The following is a 24519-nucleotide window of genomic DNA, read 5'->3' on the forward strand; positions in this document are numbered from 1 at the left end:
TCCCTCTTGCTTTGTGTACGTGTTAGATGTTGCCCTTTTTCCATCTGTAGGACTCTGTTTTCAACCCTTGTGCACTTCCCAAAATGACATCTACTTTTCTCCCTCCTGTTTGGTACATCCCTGCATTTTGTTACGGCAACATTGCAGGGGGGTCTTCAGCTGAGCATCCCTCTTTCTTCTCGCACCCCACAGCTATACAAGCACCGGATGGCTTGGGGCGCAACAGCACTCGCTTGAGATAAACCAGACCCAGAGATAAATCACCTAGAAATGCTCAGCATCTGATTTCAGGCAGGGCACAGATTGAAGATGGATGTGTGTCATGAAGGATTGGACTTGATTGGACTGGATTTGGTTTGAACTAAGGGGAACAGAGGGAACCTGGGCCAGGTTGGACCCTGCTCTTCAGCAGGCAGCATTTCATGGAGCCAAAATTGATGACACCAAGCTGAGTGGTACAGGTGACTCACGTGAAGGAAGGGGTGCCGTCCTGAGGGACCTTGACAGGCTTGAGAAGTGGGCGCTTGTGAACCTTATCAGACTTGACAAGGCCAAGTGCAAGGCCCTGCAGCTGGTTTGAGGCAATGCCCAGTATCAGTGCAGACTGGGGGATGAAGGGATTGCGAGCAGCCTTGCAGAGAAGGACTTGAAGGTACTGGTGGGCAAAAAATGACCCAGCAATGTGTGCTCGCAGCCCAGAAAGCCAACCATCAAGGGAGGGGGCTCTGCCCCTCTGCCCTGCTCTGGTGAGACCCCCCTGCAGCGCTGCCTCCAGCTCGGGGGTCCTCAGCACAGGAGAGACGTGGAGCTGTTGGAGCGGGGCCAGAGGGGACCACGGGGATGGTCAGAGGCTGGAGCAGCTCTGCTGTGGGGACAGGCTGGGAGAGTTGGGGGGGTTCAGCCTGGAGAAGAGAGGGCTCCAGGGGGACCTTAGAGCAGCCTCCCACTACTTAAAGGGGACTTCTAAGAAAGACAGAGCAAGGCTATTTACCAGGGTCTGTAGTGACAGGACAAGGCGCAATGGTTTTAGACCGAAAGGCTGGGCATAAGAAAGAATTTTTTTATGATGAGAGCAGTAAGGCACTGGCACAGGCTGCCCAGAGCAGCTGTAGATGCCCCATCCCTGGCAGTGTCCAAGGCCAGGTTGAACAGGGCTTGGAGCAACCTGGTCTAGTGGAAGGTGTCCCTGCCTGTGGCAGGGTGGTGGAACTAGATGGTCTTTAAGGTTCCTTCCAACCCAAATGATGCCATGATGCTATGAAAAAGAGATGAGTTTATTAGGCTGGACCACTGTGCCACCAATGCAGTCTTGGTCTTCAGCAACAGACTTTGTCTTGTATTTGTGCAGTGACAAACTGCTACAGAAAGCACTCTCTGTTGTTGTGTGTGAGCTCCTGTACCATTTAATGCCTGGTTAGGGGGCTCTCTTATTTAACAGCAATACTGAGGAGCCTTCTGTGTATTATGCTCCTAGCGAGGGCGTGATGGAAATGGGTGTTTTTGTAGGAAAGCTGCTTTTCAAAGCCTTTTGAAAATGCTGGGACAGCAAAGACTTTCAAAGATGGTGATGTCTCGGTTGCTATCCACTGCATTGCTATTGAAATGAAAATATTTAACCTGAGTGCTCCGTCATTCTGGATGGGTTTGAAATTAATTTAAATTAGCAGAATTTTGGTAGCTGTTTGGCCTATGTGCCTAATACAGGGGGATTTGAGCTCTGTCAGAGCCTCTTAATGTTTATTTGAATATCACTGAAATCTAAGTGACACAAGGTAATATTTAATGCTTGCTCAGGGAGACCTTGTTTATTGGCAAAAGAACAGAATGGGTCATAAAAACTGAATTGCACTATTACCTTGACTCTGTTCGGTCATGGTTCACCCCCTGCCCTTGCTGGAGCAAGACATGAAGCTCAGGACCACAGAGGTTGGAGCAGTGTGTGGGCTTAGGTAGAGCATCGCCTGCTGCAAAGAGCAGCATACTCCAGCCGTCGGCTTTCGTTTAAGGTCCGCTATGTGATACTCATATTTTAAATGCCATCCTGGAGGGAAAAACACAACAAGGCTGCGTGTCAGGTTATTTTCCTCTGTCCAAGTCCTAATCCTCTCCCATATTTTTTTATATAGGGTGGCACCGGGATTCCCAGCTACCCGGCTGCGCCCCCAAAAAAGTCTGATTTAAACCTTAGCAACAGGGTATTTTTGTTTAGATTGTATTTATTGTCCTGTGAGAGTCATTGTTCTCTCCCATGCCTTGACCGTTCTGAAGGCTGATGATAAAAGCCCTCGCTGACAATAATACAGTTGAGTTCAGCCTTTTGTTGGGAGATTAAAATAGAGAATTAATTGTAACATGGGAGGGCTAAAGGTTAGTCGTCCCAGGCTGTTGTTTAATCACTTTAAGGATAAGAAAAGGCATTTTAAGTTTTTTATATTTTTTTTCAGAACTACTGGGCATTAGGTTTTGTGTTGATATCTGCAGGGGCTGCAGGAGCTTATGGCCACCCTGTTGTTTAAGACTAGGATTGTTTCAGTTCACATAATCTTGTGTCAGCAAGAAATAGGTTTATAGCAAAGACAGTAGGTTTATGATAGTTTTACAGCAATATATATATAAAAAATAGATTTATGATATTGGGTTTATATCTATATATGTAAAAAATATATATAAATGTATATATAATAATTTTATAGCAGCAGCAGTGATAGAAGATTCCCAGCCTGTTAGTGTGGCTCTAAAACCTGTGTCTACAGCATCGCTTCTTGAACAAGGACACCCCTCTTGGGCATGGGAGATGGAAAGGAAAATAGATGAAAAAAAGATGGATGGAAAAAATAGATGGAAAATAGATGGGAAAAAAAGATGGAAAGTGGAAGCAGAGCCACTGAAGCCAAACAGAGTTTGGTCCTTTTTCAGGAGCGTGGGCTGATGAGGAGAAATGTTTGGGAGACTGATCTGCCCAAAATGCCAACAGCGTAAATGATAATGGGGATTGCCCCCAAACTCTGCTGGCTCTGAAATCCTTTTCTTGCTGCCGATGTTTTGGCTGCTCTCTGGGCACAGGCTCCTTTCTGCCGGGATATTTCTGTTGCCAGTGAACTTCCTGTTCACATCAGCATCTTGAAAAGCTTCCCATCCCTCCTCGTAGACAGCCTCTCTCCCCAGCTGCTCTTACCTGCAGTCCCTGTAATTGGCAATAATTTCCCTAATTGCTCACAAAAGCAGATGTTCTCTCTGTGGTCGCATTGAACTGGCTTATACAGTACTATATACATGAGCACACAGCATTAAAGGACTAATTCCTGTAAATAAGCCTATTAAAAGGTTAGAAATAATGCCTCCAACTAAACCATCAACAGCAGCTGAATTCCGCTTGTTTTATTAATTTGTTATTTGTAATGTGGTAATCCCTGTCTGCTCGGGACTGGGATGCCGTCGTGCTTGGTCTGTTGCTCTTACGTTGTGTTTAAAGGATGTCTTAGCATATGAGATCAGCCCTTTGCATTGTTTCCAGCTAATAAATCACATTTGTAGGTAATTAACACTACACCTAACATATCCCCAGTACTACTGGTGAGCGGGAGGAGAGACTGGTTCATGCAGTCGATAGCTGAGGGACTGCCCTTTCAAGGCTTTAAGTGATACTGCTAAAGAAAATAAGTAATCTTAATTTTCCTGCCTCAAAGTTGGGGGGAAAAACGTTTTCCCAGTTCTTCAAGTGCAGCACTTTGCTTTTCACCCTTCATGAGGAAAGAGTTATCGACAGCTGTGCAGCACCAATCCTGAGGCAGCCTCGGGAAAAGCCCTTACATGAGTCATCAGCTTAATTGCCAGCATTAATTCCCTGCACTGTCTGAACCAGGTGTAATTAGGCTATGGGAGGGTAATTGCTAGAAGCTCCATCCAGCGGTGGGGGTAGCATTGCCTTCTGGAAAGCCCTTCCGTGCTTTTGGACTGTCCTTTGCTGGTGGGTGCCATCGGCTCTTGCTGTGGATGTGAAGTTCCCGTTGCCTGTGCTACAGGGAGGGCACAGCCCTGCAGCATTCAGAGGCTTTTCATATATTTATATATATTTTTTTTTTTTCCTCAGGTTATTTCTATTCATTTAAGAACTAGGGACTGGAATGCTTTCTATAAATTGGGATGACCAAAGAGTGATTGTTTCTCTTCTTATTTTCTGGTGGGTCCCATATGATCTACAATTGCTCCAGCTTTTAATATCTCCAGCAACTGCATTGGAGCTCGCAGTGTTGCATTTTGATCCAAATTTCACCTGCAACCTGAATGAGAGCTTCAGCAGCTGTTCCCACTGCTTTACAAATAAGATGCAGCTTGTTTCCATGATAGCCTTTGGCTGGGCAAAAGAATCTTACAAAACCGGCATCCTTGGTGCCAGCCAGGTGGTAGCTGAAGTCTCTAGGTCACCTTCAGCTGATGATTCTGTTTCCCACTTTGGACTTTTACATTTTACTTGCCTAAAGCTTTCTTACTGCTAGCAGGGGAGAACTTTTCTCTCTCTTTCTTGGACCAAAATTTTAGCTCAAGCTTCTGAAATCCCTTATGCTGACAAAGAGGGGTATAAAGTCACAGCCCAGAAGCTTTGCTGCGTGTCTGGGTCAGGGCACCACAGCCTGATAGTCTGGGACTGGAACATGCTGGCACTGCTTGGCTCCTGCCCTTCCCCAGGACAAACCAGAAGCTGTGCCTGAGCTCAAGGAACAACTTTCACCAGCAATTTGTTTTTCAGCCTTTGCATCTCTTTCAGAGGTGATGGCTCCCGGTTCTTATCGGTGGATCTGGCTGAAGTCAGGCTGCTGGGTTCTGTGTCTTGTGGCAGCCCTGGATGATGGAAAAATGCAGAATCTGCCATTGCATTAATGAATATTATAGGCTATTATCTCAGTTTTGGTCCTTGGCCCCACTTGTTTAGCACCATTTCATCCTCTTGGAGATTCATCATCCAATGAGAATGGAAAAACTAAGGTGTTTTGATGAGCTGACTTTTTAAAACATCATGGCTCTGGATTTGCAGCTCCAGAAATACCAGTCAGGCCATTTTCCTCTCACCTGGAAATAAGCTCCAGTATCTTATTTGTAGATTGTGTTGAAAAACACTTGTGTCTGGCAGCACAACTGCTCCCAGTCAGACTTTTCAGCTTGAAGCCTTCAGCAGAAGACATGCCTCCAAATGCTTCTGGCATTCGAATAAAAGCCAAGAAAGGAAAACGCTTTCAGCGCTGGTTCCCCACGTGTGATTTGGTTTTTTTCTCTGGCAAACTGCAACAGAAACACAGTTAATGCAAGATGCAGGGGATGCAGCCTTGGTCCCACTCTGGCTATTACCATTTGTACATCACGCTTGACCCTTTTTTTCCAGTCTAATACATGCAAATATATGTAAAGAGTAAAGACTGTTCCACCGGGTCTTGCACATTCATTCAGAGAGAAGGAAAACAAGCTGAATTTACAGGGAATTTGCAAGCTCTATTTGAAGACCCATATATAAAAAAACCCGAGCAGCAGCTGGCGGCAGTGGACGGTGCTGACCGAGGCGATGCTTTCTGGCGTCTTTATTTTCCCTGCGCTTGCAATCATAATGTCATTAATATGGAGCTTTTTGAGAACTGGAGTATATCCTAATTAGCAGCCTCTGATTTTTTTTCTAGTTTCATAATCAGTGATCTCGGCTACACCAGAAGTGTTACTGTGGCAACAGGGCTGAACTGAGCAGCGGTGCAGAATTACTGCAGGTAAATTGGTGATTTTACAGATCCACGGCACTTTCTTAGCTCAGGGGCTGCTCCGTGGGACGGGCTGGCTGATCCCCGCACCCTACAGGTGTCCCAGGCGGATTTCAGGGTAAGCACAACCAGCGATTAAGCTGCATGACCGAACGCATGCTTTTTAATTGGAGCTTAGCCTCTGTAATGAGATTTTAAGGCTGTCATGCGAATGATCCCCTCCGACACCTTTGTTTTAAGTAGGATGCTCCCTCTCCCCAGCTTGGTCGTGGCTTGGAGCTGGGACTTCGTTTCGGTCCTGCAGAAAGGGCTGAGCCCCAAAGCTGGGCTTAATTTTTCATGGTTTTTTTTGTTTTGGTTTGGGTTTTTTTGGTGTTTTTTTTAAACCTTGTTTCTCCTCCCCACGTACCGTTTGCTTGCTCTCCGAAAGGCATTGTGCTAGGTCGGGATGTTGTTATGCTAAATAATGGCCATGCTTCATCCTGACTCCTCAATCAAAAGCAATCAGTCCTTGTCATAGCTGGTGTGTGAACTGCACTCATGTTTTCTTTGTACATGTTACGAAACGATGCCTGGGACAAAGAAGAGGGGACACTCTAAAATGGAATATTTAAAGAAATACATTCCTATATGACTTCTTTTTTTTTCTAAATTACTAATTCATTATTTTGAATAATGAGTTGAACCACCCTCTCTTGTGCCTCTCAGGCGGTTGCTTTCTGCTTCCTAGTGCTGTGTTGCAGCTACAATGCCCATCCCGCAGGGGAAAGCACACCAGGAGACCATGGGGTTTTGCCTCATACTACTCAGGGGTTTTTACAAGCTCTGGGGGTGTTGCTTCAGCAGATGCATTTTGATTACCCCAGAAGGAGGTCTCATCTCCCTCTCCCCTTTGTGACAGCTCCTGCCACCCCACCATCCCTCATCAGCCTGGCCTGCAGCGAAACCTTTCACCCCCAGCACCTTCCTCCTGGTCGAGGCTCAGAGTCAGTCTTTCATCTTCATCCTCCCTGACCTGACATCTCCCTTGGGCATGGCCCACTGCTCTTCTGTCTTAGAACCTCGCCTTCTCCCAGTTATTACCTGTCCCACCTTGACACTCCTTGATGACATGTCCTTTAGGAAACACTCTCCAGCTGGTCATTCTCCATTGCTACAGCTCCAAGAAGTTTTTCATCCCCTTCTGTCTCCCTGCACAACTTATTCCCCAACCCATCGCAGTTTATTCTGCAAAAGCTGCAAGAGCAACTGGCACATGCTGCCATGATCAGACAGCCATGGCACCAGCAGAAAAGAGTGGCTGAGGGCAAATTAAACCCATCCTAATTATGACAGTTATTAAGAAAGTTATTATTAGGAAAATAATGGGACACATTTGTAGCTCTTCTCCTCCAAGGCACTTGGGCAGCTTCCAGATGGTGACTCTGCTTGCTGTGCCGGCAGTGTGGCCATGAGTGCCTGTCCATGCAGCTTGATAGGCAAGGACTGGACATCACTGGGTGCCTTGGTCTTGGACGTGCCACTGATCTGCCCCTGGCATAGCTGGGGATGGAGCCTACATCTCCTGGCTCTTACTTTTGTATTGTCAGCGTGAGACCATTGAGTTTCTATGCTCTGTCTTAGTTTTTAAACATACGGAGAGAGATTTCTTTCCTAAAAGCAAGGCAATACAGAAAACTACGATCTGACCTGCCACAATTGCAGAGGACAGATACCCACCATCAACATTACTGTGCCTCTCTAGGACCATGAACTATTGCATGTCTGGAATACTTAAGCATCCATGTTCATTAGTGTTTGTCTCTGGTTTTCTGCTTAAAACCTCATCAGTTTAGTTTTCCTGTCTCCTAACTGGGATAACAATTCCCTAGTCTCAGTGCTTTTTGAGGAGGCTCTCTTACCAGTCTTTGAGATGCTCCAAGCTCCTTTAGGGAAAGCTGTAATGGGCTTCTTTCCTCTGAGCAGCATTTGTCTCTTCGTTAGTGGCTCCTGGGGGAGGGTCGTCTCGTACATGGCAAAGGGCTGTCATGGTTTGCAGTAACTAGTGCTTGTTCACTGAAAACCAGCGTAGAGCTGAAGGGACACTGGTGAGATCCCAAGATACATCCTGTGCAATGTAGGGATCTCCTTCTCAGTGCTGGATGCTTACTCCACTATGAGCTTAAATCCCAGCAAGTTTGCCTTCTGAAAAGTTTGTAGGATAGTAAGGTACAGAATCTCAGGGTGGCTGAGGTTGGAACCTTTGAGGTCAACTGGTCCAACCACTGCTCAGGCAGGGCCACAGAGCCAGCTGCCCACAATTGTGCCCAGACAGATTGGGAAGATCTCCAAGGATGGAGACTCCACAACCTCCCTGGGCAACCTGTGCCAGTGCTCAGTCACCCTCGCACACTCAAAACGTGTTTCCTGATGTTCAGAGGGACCCTCCTGGGTCTCAGTTTGTGCCCACGGCCCCTGGTCCCGTCACTGGGTGCCACCGGCAAGAGCCTGGCTCTGTCCTCCTGGCAGCCTCCCTGCAGGTGTTCACAGACACCGAGATCCACCCCGAGCCTTCTCTTCTCCAGGCTGAGCAGCCCCAGCTCCCTCAGCCTTTCCTCACAGCAGAGATGCTCCGGTCCCTTCGCTGGACTCTCTCCAGCCTGTCCCTGTCTCTCTTGTACTGGGGAGCCCAGCACTGGTCCCAGCGCTCCAGGTGTGGCCTCACCAGCACCGAGCAGAGAGGAAGGATCACCTCCCTCGGCCTGCTGGCAACGCTTTGTCTGACGCAGCCCAGGACACCTCTGGCCGCCTTTGCAGCAAGGGCACGTTGCTGGCTCAGGGACAACCTGGTGTCCACCAGCCTCCCAGGTCCTTCTGTGCCAAGATGCTGCCCAGTGGGGTGGCCCCCAGCACGTGCCGGTGCCTCGAGTTGTTCCTCCCCAGGGGCAGGACTTTGCACTTTGCCTTGTTGAACTTCATGAGGTCCCTGCTGGCCCATTTCTCCAGCCTGTCAAGGTCCCTCTGGATGGCAGCATGACCCTCTGGTGTATCAGCCACTCCTCTGTTCGGTGTCATCAGCAAACTCGTTGAGGGTGCACTCTGCCCCATCTTCCAGATCATTAATGAAGCTGTTAAGCAGGACTGGACCCACCAAGTTATTCTTAACTGTGGTCTTAAATGTCCTTGCAAATATTTCTGAATTAATGAAACCTGCGTCATTCACTTATGGAGTAAAAAAGCCAATTTGGGAGCCTTTTCATGGTAAATCAGGATGAAGCACAGGGATTTCCAGTTTTTGGCAGCAGAGGTAGAAAGGGAGCTTGGGGAACCTCCTTCCAGCTTCTGGCTGGTGAACACCTGATCCTCTACATCCACCCACGACAGTTTCACACACATTGCTGCTACCAGTGTGTGCTTTTGAGAGCCTGCGTGATCAGCATGGGATAGACTAACACCTCGCTAAAGATGATATCCATGTGAAAGACTGATGCTGGTTCAGGCCAGCAGTTTTTAACATCATCCTAATGGTGCTAGATATTTCTGGCTGCCCAGAAAGCCAGGTGGTGGTAGGGTCGGGTTCCCTCCATGCACGTATGATGGGGTTGCTCTTTGAAAGAGGACTGCACTCGCCTGTTGGACTGAAGGCCTTGGAGATGGTTGGAGGGCTGGAGCATCTCTGCTGTGAGGAAAGGCTGAGAGAGTTGGGATTGTTCAGCCTGGAGAGGAAGAGGTTCCAGGAGACATTATTGTGGCCTTTCAGTACTTAAAGAGGGCTTGCAAGAAAGACTGAGAGAGACTTTCTGCTGGGGCCTGTAGTGACAGCACATGGTGCAATGGAGCACATGGTGCAATGGTTTTAGACTGCAGGAAGGTAGGTTGAGGTTGGATGTATGGAAGAAATTTTTTATGAGTGTGGCGAGGCACTGGCACAGGCTGCTCAGGGAAGCTGTGGATGCCTCATCCCTGGCAGTGTCCCAGGCCAGGCTGGACGGGGCTTGGAGCAGCCTGGGCTGGTGGGAGGTGTCCCTGCCCATGGCAGGGGAGTGGAACTAGGTGATTTGTTGAAGGTTGGGCAGGTGGAGAAAAAAACCCAGGCCTTTACCGCAGGCTTGTCCTCCTCCTCATGCGCCACTTGTTACAGTGGCTGTCACTCATGTGAAAGCCGCCTGTTTATTTAAAAGGAAAAAAAAAAAAAGAAAAAAAGAAGTGGATGTTCAGAAAGGGTGAATGGTTGCCGTGATTCATCTTTTCTGTTGAAGAGTGGAAAAGCAGAGGGTGGGGTGGGGGAATAATGTTCAGTGACACATCAAAGGCCTCGTTTCAGTTTCGGAGACACATGCAAGGAATTAGTCACTGCTGCTTTAGTGCAACAAAACCCTTTTCCCTCCCTAAACTGAACAGTTCCTCTCCCTGCGACGGCCAGCTCGCCACAGCCCTTAGCCGTCCCAGCGCAGTTTGGAGCCAAAGCAGCTTGTTGCGTGGTGCTAATGAAGAAGGAATCAATGCACAGCGTAAGGAGCCCCCATACAAGATGCTTGGCTCCTCTGCATGACTTCTCATACAGAACCAGGCTTTGCTTTTCGGTGCAGAGCTCCCAGCAGCAGGGCTCATCCTGATTGTTATTTTTACATCCTTTATATCTCATCCAATGTGAGAGGTTTGGAGTTATGGGGAAGGGGAACCTCGTGCTGATGAAATTGTCCTGCCATCAGATAAGCCCATGGGCAGTTCTCCTCTGCCATGGATCACAGCTCCAGTGAGAGGCTGGAAAACCACAAATGGGATTTAAAAGGAGCAGGGAGTGGGAGAGGGAATGGCAGGTTTGTTTTCCAGGGTGGCTGAGCCATGCTGATGGCTTGCTGCCACCAAAAAGGAAAAAAATAAAAAAAGACCTTTTTCCCCTTTCTTTATGCTAATGCTTGTTCTCGTCCCACTGTGAGCTGCTTCAAAGACTTAACCAGTGCAAATGCTAACCTTGTTCTTAGTTTTGCTCTCTTCTCTGCCAAAAAAAAAGAAGAAAACTGAATGATTTTTTTTTATTTTTCACTGCGGTTGGGTGGTCTTGGTTGAGCCACTACGTTTTAGCATCCTACTGATAGCAGCAGTGGTTTCTGGAGTCCCAGAAAGACAGTTAGAATTCAGGTTGTGTCTCCTCCTTGCACACAGAAAAAGATTGCCTCATTTTCCAGGAATTAGGAATATGTCAGAGGTGGGGGTAAATCCTGCCTTTGACTGTGAACGGCTGTTTCTGGGTGGGTTCCGGGCCGTTCCTGCAGCACTAAATACTAATTCTTTGCTTTCTGAAAGCACGGGGAGGTGGTCCTGCAGCCTAACCCTGCTATAGCAGCAGCAGACGTAAGTGCCATTTTTAAGCCACTTACTACTTTATAAAGAGATTATTTCCTTTTTTTTCCCCCCTTCAGTATCAATCGTCTTGACAAGATGAGCTTATTTTAAAATATATGTCCTGCAGCCTAAAACCCAGCCTTTTCTGTCGGAAGATCCTGAGCAGTGTATGGGAGAGTGCAGGGCATATACACTCTCTCTATGTATGTATTTACAAATACATTTTTTTAAGATACATATATATAAAATATTGCTGGAGACACCAGTAGCATTTATTCAAGTTTCTAATCCTGATTTTTGAAAAAGATGGTTTAAAATGAAGACATGATACTGAGCATCCCAACCTGCCGGGGCAGCGGTGCTGAAGCCGGCTCCTTTCTCCTCGGCAGAGCCGGCGCCGTGACGTCAGGGTGTTTTTCTGCAGAGCTCGCAGGATGTCGCAGCCGGCCAAGAGCTGTGTTTATGTTGATAACATTACAAGTATTTCCTCTCCGTTTCCGAAACCAGCAGGGAGGGAGCCGAGGGGGAAGGGAGACTTGGGTTTCTCCAGCTTTGGGGTAGGACTCTCGAGGCCTTTTATGTTAAGAAGCGGGTAACGGTGTACCGCTGGCATTTATTTATACTGCATTTGGGAATAGGGAGTGTTTAATAGCAGGGGCTGGGAGCCGGGAGCTGGGCTGGCACAGCCCTCCCCTTGCGCAGGGCTCTTTCGCTTGCTCTCTGCTCCAAATCCAGTTTATAAGGTGATAAAGCAGCGCTGGCAGCTGATTGCTGGTCACAGGAGCAACTCCCAGGATTTTTGTGTAGTGATCTGCACAGCAAGCCATGGTGCTCTCGGGGCTGCCCGGCGGCCTGTTTCTTTTGACATTCACAGTAATAAAGCCGTAAAAACTCAGGATCCACACGGACTGCCTGCGTCCAGCTTTCTTCACAAAAATGGGGTAAGGCTTGGGGAAATTCTGTATTCTCTCCCCTTGCCAACCCTTTCCTCCTAATGCGATCCACCCAAGGATTAATGAACTTATGAAACGGACTATCAAGGGGGTTTAAAGGCAGCTGCCCCTGATGTAATTCCAGGGCATCGGAGCTGTGCTGCTGGGTCAGCGAAGGAGGGACCTGCATTGGTGATTAGACTAGATGATCTTAAGGATTTTTCCCAACCTAAATGATTCTGATTCTATGATTGTCCCACCATCCCAAAGGGATTTTGCAGCCAGTACTCATGGCTAGTCCAGGAATTGCCTGTAGCTTTTGTCTATGTAGCATTCAGGGTCATGAAAATAAATCCAAGCTCTTTTATTGTATGTGGGTTACTTCCCTGTAACGAAGGGCAGAAAGAAGAGGGGATTCACAGCTTTCATTTCCACCCACCCACCCTCCATGTCATGCCTTTGATACCAAGGGAAAATGTGTTGAGGATGGGGGAGAAGAGCTTCAGAGGTTAATGGGACATTTGGCTGTTGGCCTTAGGGAAGAGGTGCGAGATTGGTACGGGCTAACCCATCATCCTTTCCTTCCTTAACTTTCTCAAAAGGACTCCAGGGACCACAAAGGGGAGAGGAACCAGGTCCCCTGGGCTTCAGCCCCAGTTCTGCACTCCTTTACAGAGCGACCGTGAGCAAGTTCATTCCCCTGCTATTTGAGATGTGCTGCAAGAGCTGGAGCAGCCAGCTCAAAAGATCCTTGAAGCCATTAAGAAAGGCTTGGAAGAGATTAATGTCTATATGGTTTTCTAGTGATTGGTTAATTATGGGCCAGGCGTTGAGGAGCAAGATCTCAGTGTGAGGAGTTGGTATGGTGCCAGCGTGGTGGGAGCATCACCATTAGCAACCAGTTTTTCTGCTCTTGGGGCAAACTGCGGCTGCAGGGCTAGTACTGACATAGCTGTGGGATCCCAAATGAATGGAGATCCCAAATTAACATGATCCCTAAGTGAACAGGAATTCCAAATGAATGGGATCCCAAATGAATTTGATCCCAAATGAATGCAAGCTCTCATTTTGAGAAATGAGTTGGGGGAAGAGGGGAGGAGCCACATCCACCTACAGGAATGGTGTTTCTATACAAATATTCATCAAAACACAGCGAACAGTCACTTTTTTTCCTAGTATTGTTTTCAGAAGAGCCAGGCCTTTCCCTTTACCTTGTTACTGTTTGCTTGTGGCAGTAGCGATGGGTTCCCACCTTCATCAGCCCGTGCAAGGTTTTAGGAGCATCTCAGTGCTGCCACTATGTTCGCTGGGGATTCAGCATGGGCTGAGGTTCCTTCTGCATTTGCATGCGGGTCCCATCACAGTGAGCACTCCATTTCTGTGGGTTTCCATAGTAGGATGCTCGGAGGAGCTGCCTCCTGCAGCAAATTGCCTTTGTTCTTAGCACAGCTTCATATGCTTCCCAGTTGCAATTAAACATGGGGAGACACGAGCTCCCTTTCCTACACTGTGGGGGTGGAGAACCTCTTTGGCTTGGGACCATCTCAGCTCCAGAGTGTGATTGCTTGTTAAGTGCCTTGAAGCAAAAGCCGGCACCCTGGTGTACTTGCCACTGTGCTTTTCCTCAAGCTCCAGCTGCCCTGGCTTGCCATCAGCTCTAAAAATATAGACTCACAGAATCATACAATCATCAAATAGTTTGGGTTGGAAGGGACCTCTAAAGGCCATCTAGTCCAACCCCCTGCCATGCGCAGGGACATCTGCAACCGGATCAGGTTGCTCAGAGCCCCGTACAGCCTGGTCTTGGATGTTTCCAGGGATGGGGCATCTCCCAGCTCTTGGGGCAGCCTGTGCCAGTGTCTCACCACCCTCAGCACAATAAATTTTCTCCTTATAAAGATCGAGTTTTCTCTCCAAAGCCAAAACAATTTAGGCCAAGCGCATCTCAGGCTCTGGCAGGTGGCTGAACAAGTTGCATGGTGTGTGTTAAGCAGCAAGAGTGGAGCATGTCATCAAAACCCTACCACTTGCAGGTTTTGAGGACATCCCCCCCTGGAGCAGATCCTCAGGGAGGCATTGCAGAACCAGTCCTGCTCTCACCAACAGCAGGACTACTGAATCAGTTCAAATTCATCCAGACAGATATTTTAACCGGTGATGAAACCCTCTGGAAAGCTGCTGCTCACACCAGTGGAACCCCTTGGAGAAAGCCCTGCCTTGCATGCAGCAGCAGGGCTGGCTGCGGAGGGAGCCGAAGGAAAGCTCTTATCTCTGGAGCTTGGTTTCCTTCTGCTTCAGGGTTTGTCTGACCTTTTGGTCACTGAGTAAGTTCAATTTTTGCCAGGTTTTCTTTTGTGGGGGGAGGAAAAACATGTAAGTGGGTGGTGCTGGTGGGAGGATACTCCCGGGTGGGGTGGGGAGGATCTTGTATTTCTGATACCGCTTCCAGCATGTTGATGACTTCAGTGTTGTCCTTTTGCCCGGAGTTTGGGATGGGTCTAGTTTGAAGCAGATTTAAATAAATAGAACAAGAACAAACAACACAAGATGTATTTAAGAGGGGGAGGTTTAGGCTGCATATCAGGAATAAAACCTTTTTTGGCAGCATGTCAAGTTGACTTGGCAGTGAGATCTCCCAGCCTTCTCCCAGGAGATGCTGAAGATGCAGCTGGACGTGTGACAAAAGCCTGAAGGACAGGAGAGAGTTGTATGGCAGCTGCTGGTTGATGGCACATATCAGAGCTGTCTTCGAGCCCTCTCTGGGCTTGCAGCAGATGCAAGATCCTGGCCCTTCTTTGGGAGGCCCCTGTGCCATGTGCTGGTGTGGGGCTTGGCAGCTTTGGGCTCTCTCCTGGCCAGGACGATGATGTCTTGCATCTCACTGTCGTTTGCCTGAGCCTCTCGATCCATATCTGTTTAGAGTAGATAACAATACCCATTTCTTAGGAGCTTTTTGAGGTCTACAGAGGAAAGAAATCACCATTAAAACATTGTATTTAAAGGAGCTGAGGGAGAAAGCCATGGGGAAGCAACTTGACTAATGTCATCGTCCTGTGATTTTGCAGGATGTTTCCTGGGAAGAAGCATACAGTGGGATGAATGTGCAGCCTGCGCTTGCTGATGATCTTGGATTATTATTTATGGATATTTGTTTTGTCCGCACTTGCAGGGAATCTGATGGGGGTTGAATGGAGCTGAGCCTGGCTTTATGCGGGTGTTCTACCCATGCCGAGAAACAGGCTGGGCACTGCCTGCAGGAGCTGACCTCTCCTTCCCTGCCTCCAGTTCCTGGGCATTTTGGCTCAAGGCTCCTTGCCATGGTTGTTGTCACATGTATTGCATTTCGGTTTGTTCAAAGTGCACCCATTTGCAGACCACTATATGAACACATTATTAATTTCCTTTAAGCCCAGGTACTTCTCTTTGGCGCTCAGCTTCATAGCTCATTCCTCGCGTGCTCTCCCACGGTTTGCCCATTGCCTGCTTCATCTCTCGTCACCTTTGCTGGTCCACCAGACTGACATCTCTCCATGCGCTCTCCCATTGGGGACGTATGAACATATCAAATCCCTGCCATCCACATACCTGCAGGGACTCCAGCTACCGTTCACTGCTCCCTTACAGCTCTACACATGCAAGATGTGCAGCGGTATCTCTCCAGTTGGAATTATTTTGGGATAATGCTGCCTGAGGGTTTAAATAACTGTTCTTTGCTCTCTTCCCCAGGTCAACATGGATTTGTGGTTCTTTCTGCTTTTGCTTGGAAGTGGCCTGAGAAGTGTAGGGGCTAACAACATTACAACAGGTAAACTATACTTGTCGTTTCCTCTCTTGTCCCTAAACTATCTTTAGGATCAAAAGAGGAAGTGCTCATGTGCTTGACTTACTCCTCCTGCCCTCCACTTAACTGTAATATAAAGTATTGGAAAGAGGATGATGGGCTGCAGGTGCTCATAAACAGGACCTGCAGTTTTTACCTCTAGCAAATATTGATCCTCTCTTACAGGCGCTCTAGTCTTTGTACCTCCTCAATATCATAATACTAATTCAAGTTTTATAAAGTTTGCACCACCATACTGTGCAGAGCATTCCCTGTCCTGGATTCGGGATTTTTTGGCTGTTTTAGCCTTATACTCATGTGAATCTCCAGCATCTCAGACTTCCAGTGTTGCACAAAGGTATCTCATGGAGGTTCCCTTGTGCTTTCTCCTCTCACAGAGCCACCCACAACAGTGCCCACCTCTCCCAGGAGCTCCACCAAAGCTCCTACAGTAGGTCCTGAGGATGGGACTATGACAAGCGCAAACAGCCTCAACATTAGCACTCCAGTGACTGTTTCTACCATGGTGTCAAAGCCACCTACAACCACAGCCACCAAGATCTCCCCCAACACCACCACTGTCAGCCTCAACACCTCCACCCTGGGGACATCGGTGTCCGTGCCTCCAGCCACCTTCCTGCTACCCAGTGTGACGCCATCTAATCCACACACTGCTCTCCCCAGCACAGAAGCGGAGACGACAGAGAGGAATTTCAATGCGACAGTGACAACTCAAGAGACCTCTTCTGCTTCCCACAACGGTAGGCATCTCCTTCACCTCTTCTTCCCCAGACCACCCTGCCTCCGGGTTTGTTTCTTTGCTCTTTTTTTGTTTTGCTGAACGGAATGAGAAGACCCCTCCAGGCAAATTCCATGGTGATAGGAAACAATGTACCTCCCTGAACTGAGCAGATCAGGAGAGATTTATCCTATCGAAGGTTTGGGCTTCTTGCCAAAATGCTGGGGCACCAGAAACCCTAGGATCTTGTTCCACTTGAGGCACAGTAGAATTTCATCGCTTTTTGTGGTTTCCGTAGTGTAAAACAGGGCCAGTGCTGCACAGCTCCCAGGTGTTGGCTAAAAAGTTGATCTGTAACGGGTCTATGTAGGCAACAGCAATAAATCACTCCAGGTTGCTGCTCAGCTGCAGAGCTTGGGTTATCCAGAGTGTTGCTACATTTATATGTACTTTGGTAACCACCATGGTCTCAAGCCATGCTTTTTGGCACTGTGCAAGCACACACACAAGGCAGTCCCTGTCCCAAAGGATGTAAGGCTTACACTAGAGGTGGCCAGCCAGGGGTAAGATCCAGTTCCTGAGGAGGGCTGGAAAGCTGGGATGTTATCCAGAACTAGCGAAGCTGGGGATGAAGGTTGATGCAGTGGGATGATGATGGCCCATCTGGCTGGGTAATCTCTGCGCACCACTTGACGGTTGCTAAACCGCTTGCTGCGTATGATTTGATAAATCATCTGAAGGTGCTCTCCACTGTGATGAGCACCAGCAGCAATGTGGTGAGACCTTACTGAGAAGAGTATGCCATGTTCTGGATGTCTTGGTCTTGCATTTGCTGGCAGATCTGATGATGGGGTGGATGCCCCCTCCCTGGAAGTGTTGGAAGCTCAGGTTGGACAGGACTTGGGGCAACCTGGTCTAGTGCAAGGTGTCCCTGCCTGTGGCAGGGGAGTTGGACTAGATGATCTTTGAAGTCCATTCCCCAACCCAAATCATTCTGTGATTCTATGCTTACATTTTCTTTTTTTTTTTTTCCCATTACTTGGGCTACTTTAATCTTTGAAAGGTCTAGACGAGCAAGAGTTGTCTCTGTTGCCATCCTGCTGTCATTCTCCTCTTGGCACATCATAAAATTGAACCCTAAGAATGTAGTTTGGCTGCTGAATGTAGGTTAAGAGTAAAAATCAGGCAAAAAGAGGCTGAGGTGATCAGAAATCTTAGCTGATCTGTGCCTTTTCAGTCATGGTTTGCCCATTGCTGCATGGTTTGAGACACAGATTTGATACTACGTGCCTCTGAGCTGCAACAGTTACATAGCCATGCCTGCTAGAGCTTATAGTGAAAGCCTTGGCAGTGCAGGTTTTAGTGGAAAAACAGGATGGGTAACTTGGTGATGGGGTGGAAAAGACTGGAAGAAGATAATACTGGAGTTAATGCAGGGAGATGTCAAGTGTACATTCCTTAAGAATAAATTTATCGAGGGATATTGGGTGTTGGGTATCTAAAGCACTCTTCACATCAGTGAAATATGTGTGCCCTCTTCCTCTGGACATCTTCGGGGACCACAGCCCGTGAAGCTGCAGTGAAGTTATATTTGCTACCAGCATCAGAAGGGATGTGGCTGAAGGAATTTTGCAACCCAAGTTTCTCAGTGTCCTTCCATCCCTGAGCTCATCCAGCTTCCTTCCAAACCCAAATCCTCAAGGCTCTTTTTCAGGGTGAAGGAGTCCAGACTAACCTTAGGTACATGTACGGTGCAAATTTAGAATAAACATAGCCTTTGAATGGGAATGATGGAGGCAAAAGCCAAGATCTGGATTTCGTAATACAATGCCTGCTGGCAGCGGACTGAATTTGTCATTTTTTTGTCTTTGCTACACTTTTATGGCTTGGGTTACTGTTTTTGGTGAACTCCCTTGGTGTATGTTATGACACATTGACCATTGCACCATCAAGGCCAGATGGGGCTTCTCGCTTGACATCAGTCCTGAGAACAAATGACCAAACCTAATTCTTCCTTTATTTCAAGTAATTTGTCAAGGAGCAAAATTAGTTTTAGGGCTGCCCTTGCCATTAATCTTAATGGGAAATTTGAATATCAGTCATGGAAGAATTAAGTGGTGCTTAAGAGAAGGACAGGGACAGAAGGCAGCGCATGAATTGCATGTTGTACAGGCAGTTCCTGCTTCTCCAAACCTTCCAAGACTGTCCTCAACCCTGTGCTGCAGCTCTTCACATGGAAAAGAGCGGTGTGGGGTGCCTGTGCCAGCAACGTTGCTGCAGGAGAGCTGGGCTGGGCTCTCGTTGGCACGGGTTTGTTCTGGTTTCCTCCAGATGAGATATCCAAAGAAGCAGGTAGAGGCTTTCCTTGGATGCTCATCGTCCCCATCCCTGAGCCCAGCTGCTCTTAATTGAACTCTTGGCTCAGCTACTCTTTTAAAATAATGCACGATTGTTATCTCTTAATATTTAAGTGCTAATGAATTCTGCCAGTGGCTTGCTGGTTGTAGGCTTAAACAGACTGTGTTATTGATTAAAGGTGGTAAGTTGTGTTTATCGGTGCTACAGCTTGGCTTCAGCTCCCTGCTCTGCTGATAAAAAGTTGGGGTTTGTTGTTTTTTCCTTGTTACTCAGTGAAGGCTGAAATTTGTTGTAACATCCTGGCTTTTTAGCTGATGTTTTAAAGGAAAGATTTACAAGCAGATGATGAGAGTTAGTAAATATGTTACTGTCTTGGTCTTTGATCCTTCCTGACTTATTAAAATGTGTATTTCTTTGTTGCTAAGAGACACTTGTTTTCTCTTTCTGCAGGTAACTCTGACAGAAGAGGTAAGAATTTTGTATTTCATTGCTCTTTAGTCAAGCCCTCAGTAAAAACATTTCCAGAAGTATTCTGCTGTTAGATAGCTCTCCTTATGACACACTTCCACACTTGTTTTTACAAAGCCTAATCAAGCTCTTTAGAAGAGCTGGTGACACACTGGTATCTTAATTTGTGTTGAGCTTTTCTTTGTAGAAATAAACAATCCCATACCAATTTGTACATGTCCTATTAGATATGAAATGTTCCTGCTGAATGCTCCAAAAACATCAGCTTAACCATCCCTAGAGTTAGATGACGAAAGTCTAAGAAGCCATTCATGAATTTCCTTCTTTTTTTTGCTTATGAATTGTCTTTATTGATTGTGTTTGATCCAGACCCACTCTGCAAATGTTGTGAATAATTATTACTCTCCTTAATTCTGTTGGCAAGCAGTAGCACAAGTCCATTTCTTCTAATATAGTGGCACTTAGGTGCATTCTTCCGTCTCTGAGTTCTGAGAACTGGCATGGCTACTAGAATATTTGCCCTTACTCATTGCTTTAGAAGTATAGGAGTGGGTAGAGCGGAGGTTCAGCGGGTCTTGTTGCTACCTATAGAAACGAGTTTCCTCTGTGTGTTTTCATTGTTGCTGTGGTGGTGTTTCAGCTTTGTAAACCCCACGGCAATCCGCTTTATGCTGCTTGGTGTGCCTGGCTCACACTGTCCCACTGATGGTATAGAGGAAAAGACAGATGCTCTGCGATAGTTACAGTCAATACACATATGCACAGAGGTGATAAAAGGGATACAGGTCTGAGTGAATTCATTTAAAATAATGGTTAAGTCGCTGTAGAAATATACAGTGTAATCCCCTCGGATCTGGCATGGCTTAGGTCTGATTTTGCGATCTCTGTGCTGTGTTTCATCCCTTCTCCTGAGAGCAAAGATACGAAAAATGAGGAAAAAATCTGACTTCTTAACAATCCTAATTGCTAATAGTAATGTTAATAAAATAATTATTTTCCAAGTCCTGTGACTTGGAGAATTGTTCTAGGGCGTTTGGTCACAATTCCTGGTTCACTGGCACCAAGGAGCAGCACTGGGAGCAAAACTGTAACAGCAAAAAGTGGAGGGGCTGCTTAAAACTTGGCTTGGGTCCTGTTGGGGGTGTATTGCCTTCCCAGTGACTCTAAAGGGACTAATTCTGTCTCTACAGGTCATTCTTCTCCTGCTTTAAGATGGTGGAGTTGGAGTCAGTGCCCCGATTCTGATTTGTTCCAGAAAACAATCCTCTCTGATATTTTAATCATTTCAGGATATAGAAAAGACACAGAATTGTTTTGATTTATTCTTGCATCTAGATGCAGGATTAGTTAGACACAGGATTAGCTAACATGTATGTTCTTCTGACATAAGTACATCTTTCCCAAATTATACCCCCTAACCAGTATAGAATATATCACATCTTATGCAGAATATATCACATCATATATAGAACATATCATATCATATCATGGAGAAAATTGATGCAGGTTACAGCAAGAGCCAGCCTCCCATCAGTTTGTGTGGCTTTTCCATTTAAAGGGTGAGTCTCCGCTAGATGAAGGGGGCTTTGCCACTGAACACATTTAAGGTTAGACAGACCTGTGAAACTGTAGCAGATTAAGTCCAGGTACATGGACTTCTGCAGGGCTCACCAACACAGGATAAGCTCTGCTCATAGCTGAAGGCCTTTGAGCTTGTGCTGGAGATTTTCTTTAAATCTCAGGAGGATTCTGAACAATATTTTACAGCAAGGTGAGCCAAGGGAATACATCTCGTCTCATTTCAGGTGTGTGTGCCATGGGAATCACTGGAAGACTTTTAATCTCTAATATTGGAAAGAGGAGAACTAGGTAGCTTTCTTGTCAGGAAAGTTAACAGTAATAACCTTCCAAATTTAAAAGCTTGCCTTTAATTTCCTCGAAATTATTGATGGAGATTGATTTTGAAAATAAGGAGTGGATAAGTCATTTTTATCTGAAGTAGTGAAAATGTGCTGCCTCTTACTGGTTGCACTCATACTGTCACATGAATCCATCCCCCATGGTGTATCTCAGACACCAAGTACACTTGTACAACTATTATTTATGACACTTGCAGGAAGCAAGTAGCCCTTTTATTTCTGCCCCCCCCCCCCTCCCATAACAGCATCAGTAGAAGAGGTCTCTGCAAGCTTTGGGGCTGTTCAGTGATGGAGCTGCCCATGGAGGAGCATCAGTGCTGAGCAGGGCAGCGTGGAAGGACATTTGCAGGTGGCTATGCTTATGCTGGTCTTCTGATTTGGGGTCAGAAAGGGATTTTTTGTGAAGTCAGACTGATGGAAATCAGTGGTTTGCCTTTCCCAGCAGCACCCAACTCTTGCAAATCCTGCAAGTCCTTCCCCATCGCCTTTTAGTGATCGTGGCCTTTTATGGTGTCTGTCAGCTTGTTTTGTGCTACAAGAGATAGTTTGATCCTTCACAAGCCTGGAAGGGAGAGGCTGACCTAGGCGTCCTTGACAGGCTCCCTGAAGTCTTGCCTGCATTCCCCAGGGGGAAGAGTGTAAAGCTGCACAAATATTTATGACTTTACCTGTTCAAGGGGTTATGCCATCCTCCAGGCTCAGGCTCCACAGCTGAGACAGCCGTGGGGATGCATCAGCAAGATAGATCCCTTCCTGGTGAGGCAGTGGGGATGAGAAGTGCCCTGCCTTCTCCTGCTCTGTGCCTGGCGTTGGTGTGATGGATAAAACAGTCACTTCAGTAAGCAGAAAACCCTGGTCCTTAGCTGGAGAGACACTAATGTCTCCTGATGTGACACCTCCTGAAGGGATCATCCGATGGTTGCACCATAGGATCGTCGAATGATTTGTGTTGGAAGGGGCCTTTAAAGGCCATCTAGTCCAACCCCCTGCCACAGGCAGGGTCATCTGCAAGCAGATCAGGTTGCTCAGAGCCCCGTCCAGCCTGGCCTTGAATGTTTCCAGGGTTGGGGCATCTCCCACCTCTCTGGGCAGCCTGTGCCAGCGTTTCACCACCCTCACTGTAAAAAAATTCATCCTTATATTTACGCTGAATCTCCCCTCTTAATTTAAAACCCTTAACACCTTGTCTTATCACAACAGACCCTTCTAAAAAGTTTGTCATCTTTTTTACAAACCCCATATAGGCACTGGGAGGCTGCTCTAAGGTCTCCCCGCAGCCTTCTCCTCTCCAGGCTGAACAACCCCAACTCTCTCAGCCTGTCCCCACAGCAGAGCTGCTCCAGCCTCTGACCATCTTTGTGGCCTCCTCTGGAGCCACTCCAGCAGGTCCATGTCCCTCATGCCCCCGAGCTGGAGGCAGCGCTGCAGGGGGGTCTCACCAGAGCGGGGCAGAGGGGCAGAGCCCCCTCCCTCGCCCGGCCGGCCACGCTGCAGGGGATGCAGCCCAGGGCACGGGTGGCTCTCTGGGCTGCGAGCGCACAGTGCCGGGTCATGCCCAGCTTCTCATGCACCAGCACCCCCAGGTCCTTCTGGGCAGGGCTGCTCTCCATCCCTTCACCCCCAGCCTGTACTGATCCTGGGCATTCTCCTGACCCAGGGGCAGGACCTTGCACTTGGCCTTGTTGAACTTCCCGAGGTTCACATGGATGCAGAAAGGGCCATGCCTGCCTTCCTGAAAGGCATCTCGGCATGGTTTGAAGAAAGTAGGCAACAAATCCTCTCCCATTTCCTTATGGATGGTTTGAAATAATGCATCCGTATCCCACCAGGATGGACAGAGAGCAGCAGAGACACTTGGAGCTCAGGAGGATCCTCTGGCTTTGAAGCATTGCTCTACTTGTTGCATTACTTTCCCAATGCTCCTCACTGCCGTGGTAGCTCCTTGTAGGAGATGGGGCCGGAGGACTGCCGTGCTGAGCAGCCTACTACAGCAGTCTGGCCTTGTCCCAAGCAAAGCATGTGCGTGCATGCGACGCAGTCCCAAGGGAGTAGTTTAAGGTGTTTTGTGAACACGCTCTCTGGTTTACCCTGAGCTGCGGTGTCTGGGGTGGCTTCTTGCACCTCCCAAACACAGCTGGGAAGGAAATATTGCAACAAAAGTTGCATCACAAATCTGCTCCTGCAGGCTCTTTGCAATGTTTGCAGGAAATGTATCTGGCCTGTGATTTAAACCCTATTTGGGATCTCAGAGATAGGATTTAAACTCTTGCTTCTGCTCTGCTCCCCCTCTGCAAACATTTCACAGGATTTGCTTTTCCAGGAGTTCTGCATCTCATGCCCTGGGGGTTTTGTTTAAGAAATACTGACCCTACGTCTTTGCTTCCATTTCTTTTACGCACGTTTCTTTTCCTCATGATCCCATAGTTTCTTGTCTGCTCAATTTGACTCACATTTTGTGGGCAGGCATTGACAGCGATGAGCAAGGAGGGCTGTTCAACCCTGTCCCTCTCTGCTGTGCAGCTGCACTCAGATCTGCGTGATGTATAGGGGACAACCTATAGACCGCTATATAGCACTTCTACATACAGTTGGGGACATGATCTCAAACACCAGAAGATGGTTTTCTGGCTTCTCAGAGGTGCCAGGACAAGATTTAAGCATCCTGATGCCTTCCAGGCTCTGGACCACAGTGGATGCTCCAGCACTGCAGGTCTGTAGAAGCAGAGTGTTGAGTCCTCATCCCTTCTCCAAGCAAATTGCAAGCATGAAGCCCCTGGAGACGAGGCTTGAGCGGGACGGGAGCTGGAGCAGGGGGTTGGCATCTCTCACGAGGGCTGGCTGGGGAAGGAGGGACCGGCTGGGGACCCTCCAGCTTGTTTCCTGCCTGGGCTTTGCTGGGTGGGCTGGGCAGCATGCCGGCAGTTAGTGGTCGCGGTGGAAAAGCTCTAACTCATCCAGCCAGATGTGTCGAAAGAACGGCTGCAAAAGAAACCAACCCCCCAGGCTCCCTACATCCTGCTGCCAGAGGCACCCCTGCCAAAACTCCTGCCCGTAAATCATGTCTGCTGCCAACTGGTGCTGCCGCAGTGGCCCCTGCCCACCTCAGCATCAGTTAGGCTGAGCTTAACTCCAGCCAAGGCAGGAGAAATGGTCCAACAAAGTGTAGCGGGGACATATCACCATGGGCTTTGGCAAGGCAGCTCACCTTCCTGTCCTA

At 47.7% G+C, this 24519-nt stretch overlaps 1 protein-coding gene across 3 annotated transcripts in view; it reads left to right on the forward strand.

The window, feature by feature from the left end:
- The window catches only part of PTPRA (protein tyrosine phosphatase receptor type A), a 133858-nt gene that overhangs the window by 83842 nt on the left and 25497 nt on the right, over positions 1-24519 (forward strand). For 2 of the 3 annotated variants that reach the window (XM_037387701.1, XM_037387711.1), the window contains 3 exons: positions 15725-15803; positions 16217-16579; positions 19366-19383. In XM_037387701.1, coding sequence (XP_037243598.1) covers positions 15725-15803; positions 16217-16579; positions 19366-19383 — 460 coding nt within the window. Of the gene's footprint in view, positions 1-5666; positions 5751-15724; positions 15804-16216; positions 16580-19365; positions 19384-24519 lie in introns of all 3 variants that reach the window. The other variant, XM_037387719.1, reaches the window with a different exon arrangement.

This window comes from Falco rusticolus, chromosome 1, assembly GCF_015220075.1.
Source record: "Falco rusticolus isolate bFalRus1 chromosome 1, bFalRus1.pri, whole genome shotgun sequence".
Lineage (NCBI taxonomy): Eukaryota > Metazoa > Chordata > Aves > Falconiformes > Falconidae > Falco > Falco rusticolus.